This window comes from Hordeum vulgare, chromosome 3H (genome assembly GCF_904849725.1).
Source record: "Hordeum vulgare subsp. vulgare chromosome 3H, MorexV3_pseudomolecules_assembly, whole genome shotgun sequence".
Classification (NCBI taxonomy): domain Eukaryota; kingdom Viridiplantae; phylum Streptophyta; class Magnoliopsida; order Poales; family Poaceae; genus Hordeum; species Hordeum vulgare.
Window position 1 is genome coordinate 540,091,129 of NC_058520.1, and position 10,874 is coordinate 540,102,002.

Sequence of the window (10,874 nt, forward strand, 5' to 3'; positions counted from 1 at the left end):
TCAAGCTTAAGACAGTTATTTTGAAACGAATGAAGTATATATTTGCTGATCGATTAGCTTCAGGGCCACACCCGACGACCGGGCGTCCTTAATTCTTTTGAGCGAAATCCGTCGTTCTTCTAAACTGCGACCCGTCCACATAACTCGGGGCCAGTCGAGGCGTATAAATGGGCATTGGCTCGCTTGACAGGCACGACTTGAGCACCAATAATGGGGCGAAAATGCGTCGTATGGCCAGTTTTAATGAGGCACAGAGACAGGTCAATGAACCATGTATTGATGTATAGCTGGTGCTCTGCACCCACGACATGTGACGGCCTTTACGCCCCGCCAGAATCTTTTAATTGGAGATTTATATGCGCGAGCGAACCGGGAGAAAACAAGAGCAGGTGGCGTGCAATGCAATGCACACCGACGACAGGGTTTTTGCCTCTCCACGGAAAAATGCACGCCCCTCTCCTCTGGACGATCACGTGCTTGGTGAGCAACTTCCGTGGCCTATTTGGGCAATTGTAGGCCCAGTAGAGTTGGGATAACTGCGGGCCAAGGTGGGCTGATTTAGGGAAATCGTATATCGAATAATAATTTCTCGCGAAGAGAAGAGAAGGGGACGCGGTCGGAAAAGAAAGGAGAGGAGAGGAGAGGCGGGGGTGGGGGTGGAGCAGGGGGAGAGAGAAAGTAGTGGCCCGGGCGTGCACGCGCGAGGAGGGAGGGAGGCGATGGAGGGCGCCCCGAGGGCAAGCACGCGGCGCCGCCGGCTGGTCGAGAGGGGATCAGATCGCCTCGCCTTCATCACCGGCCAGACGCGCGACCTCCCCCCCGACCCCTTCCCAGGTAACCGCCGCCGCAGGGGGGCCCGATTTCTAGTCTCGGGTTCGGAAAATCTACATCCAGATCGCCTGCCCGTCGCCTTCACGCCAGATTGATTGGGCTAGGTCGGAATTGACCACTGAGTTGTGTTTCGGTGGATTTCCGCTGCTTATGCGTTGTAGGGCCGTTCGATTAGTTGTTAGATTTAGAAATATGTGGTGCCGGTTGCGAATCATGGATTGCAGGTTCCCATGCGCGGAATCTCGGCTTTCTGGATCAGGCGCCATGAGAATTTCGTAATTTAGAGTGCTGGAAGCGGAGATTATGTTGAATTTCGTCATTCAGATAGTATTTTCTCTGCCTAATAGGACGCGAATTTGTGTTGGTTTGTGGCCAAACCATTCATGGGGATCCTCAGCCCACACCATTGATAGGGCTCTCGAGGAATAGGTTGGAAAATTCACCATGTGCATCACTGTATGTTGGTGATTAAGGTGGTTGGTATACTACATGTCTTAAACCATCTCATGAGAACCTTCTCTCCAAACCAGGAAGTATAAAGCATCATTGCATCACCCCATTGTGATTCTCCTTAGAAATTTTTGCCACTACGAGAATTCTCTATGTTGGATCTTAATCAGATAATCATCAATCAGTTATCAAACGACCCTTTCTATGCTTTGATAGTTTAGGAGCAACCTCTTTGCGTCTTCCTGTCTCATATCAATATCACCTATGTATTACAATGTCGTGTTCTACCCACTAGATTCCTTTCTGGTCCATAATTCCCATTGTCTCTACCCCTTGTAGCCTCGCAATGAGCACGTGATTAATTGCTTATAGACTCCCCTTGCACTCTTGTTTCTTACCTTATTAGTTGATGCCTGTGGAAGCATTTGAATGCTATTTGCTTTGTTGCATACAAATGTGAGTAGATGTTAAAACATAGTCTATGGCTTCTTAAACACTATGTGACCAAAGTAGTTGCCATCTTGCAGACTCACCGCTTAGTTCCACTGCTTCAGCTCAGCAATTTGGAGGTGGCTTTGGTACTAAGTCCAGCCAATACCAGCCAACTGGTGAGCCCCGTCTACAAGCCAAGCATAAAAGCCACAGTAGCGAAGGCGACCTACTCCAAATGTTCAAGGCAAGCAGTGCAGTTCCTGAAATCCAACCAGTATATGAGCCGCCGTTGCTGCGGAGCCGTGATGATGAAACGCTCAACAAGAGGACCTATGATTATGCAGCAGCAAGTGTGCAGCCTAAGAGGGAGATGGAAACGAGACCCAGATCTGTGCCTCCGAGGGAGATAGAAACGAGACCCAGATCTGTGCCTCCAGCCCAGCCTAACCAAACAGACGACTCATCATGGTCTCTGGAAACTCTGAAGCAACTCGTGGATTTCACGCCGCAGGAGATTACCCAAGCTATCTCAGCCACAGAGTTCAGCCGCTGCATGGCATCCATTCTCATTGCCTTCATGGTGGTTCTTTCGAACTGGGGGCTGGATGTTGGTGGCACCATCTCCAGAGTACTGGTTTGTACGAGGCCGCTCCTGTTCCTCATCATAACGAATGTAACCATCGTCATGTCGTTGCTGATGGAGAACAGGGACCCCAATGCGAGGGGCAGACAGGCTGGCATCAGCCTTGGCTCTGATGGCTTAGGGCTAATGCTGGAGCTCGGGCTTCTGGCACAGAAGGCGTCTGAGGCTATGCTGATGGACTTCAGCATTTGCGCTGTCATCATGATTTGTTTTCTTTGATTCTGATCACCCTCGTCATGTTTTCTTGGATTTTTAAGAGAATTTAGATAGTTTGCAGAAGTGCATGTAGATTTTTTATTTTTATTTTTGCTATGATACTCTTATGACTATTTATCCGATCTTGTAACATCTTCTCTGGCTGAATTTTGATTACTTCTGTACTACGGTTTCATGTGTATATATGCTTAATACTGTTTAATTGGACTGAGTTCAACCAGATCTACTATCTTCGAAGAGATTTTTATTTATTTGAGTAGTACTCTTTTGTGCCTATTTATAGGGGATCAAGTCGTAGTTGAAGTATTTGTTGTTGTATGGGCGATTTATCACTGGAGTTCTATGGTGGTCTGATGTGTGTATCGCCTAGAAATATTCAAAACATTTTTTCTGAAAGATCAAGATACTAGTATGTCGTGAATATTGTGAAAGAATAAAAGAAAAGAGAGAGAACAAATGATGAAACAGTCATCTCATTGATTGAAGTTTTGGGTATATATACCCCGGTACAAAGGTGGTTTACAAGGAGCAGTTGCCAATCTAAGCAACCGACATAAGCAGGGATTATCTCCTAATTAATTTAATTAATTTATTCCTAACACTCGCCCTAATCAATGCTTGTCTTTATAATATATATCATGTTGATAAAGACTCCTCCTTGTATGTGATTGCCTTCGAGAATGTTCATCATCTTCATTTTGAGAAATCGTTGTATAATCTTTAAAGTCTCCTCCAAAAACCCTGTGGGAAAAATATGAGGAGAATAGTGTAGATACGTTGCTGAAACTCCTTTAAACCCAATGGGAAAAATAAGGAGAAAATGATGCAACATATAATGATTATTGTCTCTTGATAACTCATATGAGAAAACCTTTGAAGAAGGAGAAAAATCATCTTTGAGTTTAGAGAACAATAATTATGTCTTGAGTACTCCCTTGAAAAACCCTGATAGGGAAAATAGAAAGTATAACATATGATCTTTGAGAAGATATTGCCTCACTAAAAACCATTATGAGAAACTCGAGAGAAAACTCATAAGGGAAAAGGGTGCAATCGTACATGTCATTGAAAACTCCTTTAAAACCCAGTGGGAAAATATAAGGAGAAAATGATATGGCATATATAGATACTTGTGTTTATATTATCTCATTAAAAACCTTTTATGAGAAACCGTTAGGAAAAACTCATCAAGGGAAAAAGAGTACAATATATGCCATTTGATGATTGTTAATAGGTTATAGTCTGGGAGATTACTCCCCTGAACTTTGAAAATATGGAGTATGTCTCATACCAATGCCATTGACGTGAGATTGTGTATAATCTGTTGGATTATCACAATATTTTGTTTGCAAATTATTTCCTCAACTTTCTATAATCCAGAGGACAAGTAATTTCTGAGCAATGTGATTTATGATATTGCTCTTCATATAATCTGTAGGTATTGAGTAACACAAATGGAAGTATCTTGATAAATCAAGTTATGTGATTCTGATAATTCTCAACCACATGATTTTGAGTGTGGTTAATCATTCCGCCAAGCCATGCATATTTCGCAATGCTTTTAGATAAAGCAATTATGTCAGAATGATAAGTGGGAATAACCATTAAAGTCCATTTATATGACTTTCATGTGAAGGCTATTCCAGCAAATTCAGTCATTGATATGGCGTCATTGGGATCAAATAAAAAGCCAATATCATTACATCATATCATGGTCATATCTTCTATTTCCTGATGAAAATATCCAAGATTTACTGTAATCTTCAGATATAAGATGATAGTACTTATATCAACCATATACCTTTTGTTGGGGGTTGCACTCTGAATAAAGATAGCAAATATAGTGTCAGGCCTGACGTAGTTTGCAAGTATACGAGTGCTTTGACATTAGTGAAATATAGAACTTTAGGTCCCAGTATCACTTCATTGTCACCCCTAGGTATGAATGGATTTGTACCTTATCAAAGGTAGTATGACCATACATGTCTTTTGTTGATATGATATATCCAAATTGAACTTCTCATATATGTTTTGGATATATGTAGACTAATATGTATTCTTTGAGAGAATGCTTAAGTTGTAAACTTAAGCTATATTTGGTTGAATCCAAATTTTCCGTCTTGAGATGATTTTATGTATGTTTAGGTCTTATAGAGACATTGATGACGAAATCATCAATATACACAGAGGTGATGTAAGGAAAACAAATTTTGGGATTCCTTTATTAATACATCAAAAAAATGATCATCCTTTGAGTAATCCTTTGAAGAAGGAACTCATTTAGTCGGTAGTACCATATGATTTCCGACTATTTCAAGCCATAGAGTGACTTCAGAAATTTTACACAAATATGTTGCAATTTATTTTGGATTCGGAATTGTAAGCCCTTCAGGGATTTGTTATAAATTTCCGAAACGAGTGACCCATATGAGTATGTAGTTACTGCATCCATTAATTGCATGGATAATATTATTTATACTGCCAATGATATTTATTATCGAAACATAGTTCCACTCATACCAAGAAGGTATGTTACATCGTAATCGATGTTGGGTCTCTGCGTGAACCCTTTTGCTACAAGCCTCGCTTTTTCACCACCTCATTGACTTTGTCTATGAATGAGAAGTTTTTAGTATTCCATATGGAAGATACTTATGAGGAGTAGGTATTACTATAGTAAATACCACTCTTTGATTGGCGAGTGCTATTCTTCATTACTTGCTTCCTTTTATGTGAACCAATATGAGTACAAGAGGCACTCTACCATGGATTTTGGTTCAGGGCCCAAAAGGTTTTAGCAATCTTTAGAAGAAATATATGTCGACAAATGTAGACTTATTTTATATGATTCTAGAGGAATCGATGAAATTTGTGGAAATGTATTTATTCCTTTTAACTCCTTGTGATTTCCTACAACAGTGGAGTCAAGGTGTTTCGATATCCCCACACCAAAACATTTGTGCACATTTATGTCGGGCTTTGGATGATGACCATCCAGTGAGGTGTCTTTCAACTTGATGTTGAATTACATTTACTGGTTGAGGATTTGATTTCCTCTGTTTCCGCGGAAGCATATGCGAGATTATATCTCATGTGGTCAGATTTCTCCCCCTCTTGCTCTCATTTGGGGAGAAGAGTGGTTTATCAGGTACCTCCACTCTTTCTGACACTTTACTACACGAATATAAATTTGAGTGACGCCTTTGTCATCAGTAAATGTATGTGGCAGATTTGCAATGAGTTGCAAATATATGATTCTAAACTTCTTGTTCAGATTCTTTGAGTACGTGGATATAAGGACTGAATGTCAATAACATGTCTAATTTATTTCTCGGCATTCTTTGTGGTACTAATCTCCCCCTAATGCCAGAAATGTCCTTATTGCTAATGCAATCAGCATACGGGCTATGAATAATTTTGATTGACGGATAAAATTTTATTCCTCACATAGATCCCTATTTTTCTATGAGAGCCCATTGATGTATGCTGGAGTGGTGATATCGGTATGTAACTGAATTATCGCAGATAGGAAATACTTTGTTGATTTCCACGTAATTACTACAAGGGGAAAGTAGGATGATATGCAATTGGTCTGATTTAGATCATACTTACGGTGTGTAAGGCCGTAGTTGTCCAGCAAGAGGCTGGTAAATTTACAATTCTATAAGTTTTGTCATGTTTATTAATTTCACTATCTTTGATAAGATATTTAACTAAACCATTCTCGATATGCACATAAAGTATTATATATAATATGACATTGCTTGTGAAATGAGTTCAACGAAGTTGTCCATTCGAATGGATTTATCCCTTGTTTAGGATAACTAGCTTGCTCTTACTTTGAGAATTTGAGCAACTAATTTAGTTATATCATTCATGGTTTTGTGTGACAAGAGACATACTAGAAATCATTTTATAAATGTTTCCATGAGTACCATGAAGTATCTATATAATACCACATAATGGTTGAGTAATCCAGATATCTTCTGAATGTGTTCAAGGAAGAATGCGTGGCTCATTTGAATTTTTAAGGTGAGAGAGCCTTAAAACTTATTTCCCCTATTACACATGCAGTGGACATAAAATCTGTTGATTTGGAAAATATTATAACTTAAAACGTTATGACCAATAGAATTGCCAATAATTTTTCTAATCAACCCCAAACTAGGATTGTAAGGCTTAAAGCCAAATATTTTGTAAGATTTAGAAAATTATTTTGTACGGAACAAAACTGAGTATGAATTGATTCATACATTCAAAATTTATCAAATATAATGTCCAAGAAATAGGATATTGGACATTACACTACATGTAGTAGTACAAGTATAGGCAAACAATATTTTGGGAATAATCAGGATATTGCATGAGATCTCCCATATTACTGAAAAATAATTACGCAAACATATCATAGGCGCAAAAGAATTGATCATTCTTTTTGTGCACTATATTTTTGGTTCTCCTTCTGATGAAGATTTGAGAACATCATTTACGAGAAAATTTTTTGGTTGTATGTTTGCAAATTTTCAAATACCCCAATGAACTTATTTGCCTTTTAATAAACTCATTGTGTGGTTTGACCATATGTTTGAGGGTTTGGTAATCATATGTACGATATTTATGTAACCACACATTTGACAAACTTAAGAGTTGTCTTTGTGATCATTTGGAAATGATCAATTGACAATTAAAAGATAATTCTGTTATTGATTGTCTTTAGCCTCCACTTTACTTTGAATTCCTCATGGTTCTATTTTGTGACCACTGACTTGCATAGTATTCTCAATGCTAGCAAATATTTGAAGCACCCGTTGGGTGAATATGATGATTTTAAGAAATAACATGTTTCTTTACCATGAAAATGGTAATACCATCATAAGGAGATGTAAAGTGTATCAAGGGCTTTTCAACCCGATCTGCATATAAAAATGTCAGATCATGAGATCTCAACTTCAAGTTGATTTTATAATTACCAAAATTGTAAGTTACTATAGGCTTGAGGCCTTGAAAAAATATTGGGTGATCATTCCAAATGTGCTCATGGCAACATGTTTCTCTTAAGGGAAATATTCAAGGTGAATAAATATTCATCTATTATGTACTCAGTTTGATAACTAAGTGAAGTTGGTGACATGCGAAATACATATAAACATACTTAGCTATTAAGAGAATAGCCATGACATATATTTCGAAGGTGGAGTTATAGTGGCCACAAGTGTCGCATGTGGATATAATGACTGATGTCATGAATCATCTTACAATAATAATCCCACGAAATCATGCATTTACTGTATTTGGGAATGCCAGTCATGCATTACTGAAAAATGCTAATGCATTTATTTAATTTACTTGTAGGAGTAAAATAAAATATATGGATGGAATGATCTTGTTGAGCACAATCCGCGAAGGTGATGCTTGGTGAACATGGGGTGTAAACCTTCAATATAGTGCATGCGATAAAATCGTTGCTAATGTTTTGGGCTTCATTCATGAGAAAAGTGTGACTTTTAGACTCTCGGCCAAAACATAGACTTTGCAATTTTAACATTGCTTAGTCACTATGAAAATAACAACCACAATGTGATGTGGATCTTGCAATAGTGTTTGAGACACTCGTTATAAATTATGGTATCCATCTTGATGGATGGATGACACTATAATTATAAATAGTAGCCTAGGCTCCATTGCCATGCATTTTACGAATGTAATAGAAGGTAATCACATGTATTTGCAAATATTTTCATGGTTTCCTATGACATATTCAAGCAAAATGTGCAAGAATAATATTTATTATGAGAGTAAAATATTTTAGTGAACAACAACAATGAATGCTTCGGAGGAGCAAGTTCTAGTACGGCTGATGCCTTATAGCCATATGTGTAGACTTCAATTTATGTAGGATAACACTTTGAAGATAATCACCAATATGGTGTAGATCTCGCAGTAATAGAAAACGTAGTGTGACTATTGTCAGTAGATGTTTATAATTCTATTACCTTATGTTATGCTAAATGTATAAAATCACTTTGAAGGCAATTGTTTGTCAAAATGACATGGTGTAGACCTTGCCGTAATATTGGATAGTCTACAAAATTTTGCAGTAGATGCCAATATTATCTTATGATATCTTGAGGTAGTCACATCTAAATATTAATATTCAAAAGAGCACTTTGAAGGTAATCATCTTGTAAAACTAACAAGATGTAGACCTCACAGTAGTGATGAATAATCTGCGAATTGTGCAGTAGATGTCATCAATACCTTATGATTCACAAATAAAAATTTAGGCTATATACACATTAATATTTGGAAAAGCACGTTGAAGATAATCATCTTGTCAAAATGACAAAAACGTAGATCTCACAGTAGTGACGGATAATCTGCGAAATATGCAGTAGATGCCATCAAATACCTTGTGATTCACAAATATATTTTAAGGTAATCCAACACTATAATTTCATGTGAGTTTACATCAATATTTGCAAGAAAATATATATTTATTTGCCAAAATAAAGTTGTTGTACACAGTTACATGTTATAGAGATTGCATGAGGCAAACAAATTAAACATGTAACATCTTTTTTCTTCTTCAACACCTTACAACAAGTACACGAACTAAACCGGAGAACCAACCAAGTCTGATGACTTATATGCAAAATACTGCAATGCATGTGTACTGTATGTATTAACATGAGAATATAGAAAATAGGAGGGTTAATTCAAAGAAATTTCCAGAAAGGATAAGGTTGCCCCACTTTTTCCTCATGTGCGGCTGCTAATGGAGATATTCACCGACGTTCTCATTTAGGAACGATGAACCAATTGATTCATAGTGCTCTGATTAGGCAAGCGCCGATGACATCAATGTTGCGGGGTTGCGTTCGTTGGTATTATGCGTGCTGGCCGATCGTCGCAAGGATCGCGTCGGAACGCCGAGGCCGTTGCGCCGCATTCTAGATGGAGCCGCCTCCATGCGGCATGCCGGAGGGCGTCCAACAACTTGGAGGCCGGGTCGTGGGGAGCCATGCCAACAGGTTGCGGCCTCGCGTGTTCCCGTCTCGTGCGCTGCCTGAGGAAGGAGCGCCACGCCTCCATGCGTCGGCCGGAAGGAGCGCGGTTGTTTGAATCAAGCGCGCAGTTCCACGTCGGGAGGAGACGCATCGTGGAGAGGGCGGCCAAGCCGTAGGTTGCGCGCCGCGCGCCGCCCCGCAAGGAGCCTGACCCGGATGGGTGCTGGCCGCTGTGGACTTCACCGACCGCCGTGCCATGAGCGGTCGTGGAGCGTGGAGATGCGTCATGCGTCGCCATGGCGTGGGGGCCGTGCCCAGTAACCGCCGGGAGCCACGGTTGCGGGTGGAGGCGCACGATGCGAACACCGGATCCGCGCTCGCCGCGTCGGCCTCTTGTTCTGAGGGCCGAGGGCCACCGCTTCATCAACGCCGGAGGGCGTCGCCCCCATAGCCGTGCATCGGTCTCGTAGTTCTTGTGCTCTGTGTCTGCTCTCGGTAGAGGCGTGCTGATAACGTGTGAAAGAATAAAAGAAAAGAGAGAGAACAAATGATGAAACAGTCATCTCATTGATTGAAGTTTTGGATATATATACCCCGGTACAAAGGCGGTTTACAAGGAGCAGTTGCCAATCTAAGCAACCGACATAAACAGGGATTATCTCCTAATTAATTTAATTAATTTATTCCTAACAAATATGTCGCAGTCCACGCTCCACGGATCAACTGAATATCTAGAGGTAGGTGGAGGGGCTCAGGGCGGAAGCCTTGGTTCGATTGGGGTCAAAGTGGCAAAAATAACAAGTTTTTATTTGAATGGTAAGTGTCAATTTTATTTTTAATTAATTTTTTTATTGTCGGATGGTAATAATTTTAGTTGCAAAAAATATTAGAACAGAATTGCTTCGTGTTTCATCTTTGGATTGTGGACATGGCAGTGGAGTTTTGAATTGGTAGGACTCGGCACTATTATTTCTTTTTCTTTTTTCGTGTTTCTCCATGATTGTACCTCATCCTTCGTGTGATTTTCGGTTTACTTTTCTCATATCTCGAACCATTTTGTATCTCTTGTTTTTTCTCTATTAATGAATTCGGCAGACTTTTCTCGACGACGGAGCAGCCGCGGAAGCGGCGGGGTATGTTTTGTTGTGGGGGCGTGACCTCTGTACGGCGGTGCGTCGCAGACAGAAAGAAGTTGGACACTGACAAGTGTCGCGCACCAGTTACACACGTGCCGTCTTTGGCGCAGAGAAGTTGGCCCAACGACGAAACACACGTCCCGGATGCGCGCGTGTCCA

General features: G+C 40.0%; 1 protein-coding gene across 1 annotated transcript; it reads left to right on the forward strand.

The window, feature by feature from the left end:
• Positions 1-613: 613 nt before the first annotated feature.
• LOC123444821 lies at positions 614-2,774 on the forward strand. The gene is made up of 2 exons (XM_045121674.1): positions 614-834; positions 1,809-2,774. The coding sequence occupies exons 1-2, from the start codon at positions 720-722 to the stop codon at positions 2,573-2,575; spliced, it is 882 nt and encodes a 293-aa protein (XP_044977609.1). The 5' UTR covers positions 614-719; the 3' UTR covers positions 2,576-2,774.
• Positions 2,775-10,874: the final 8,100 nt, after the last annotated feature.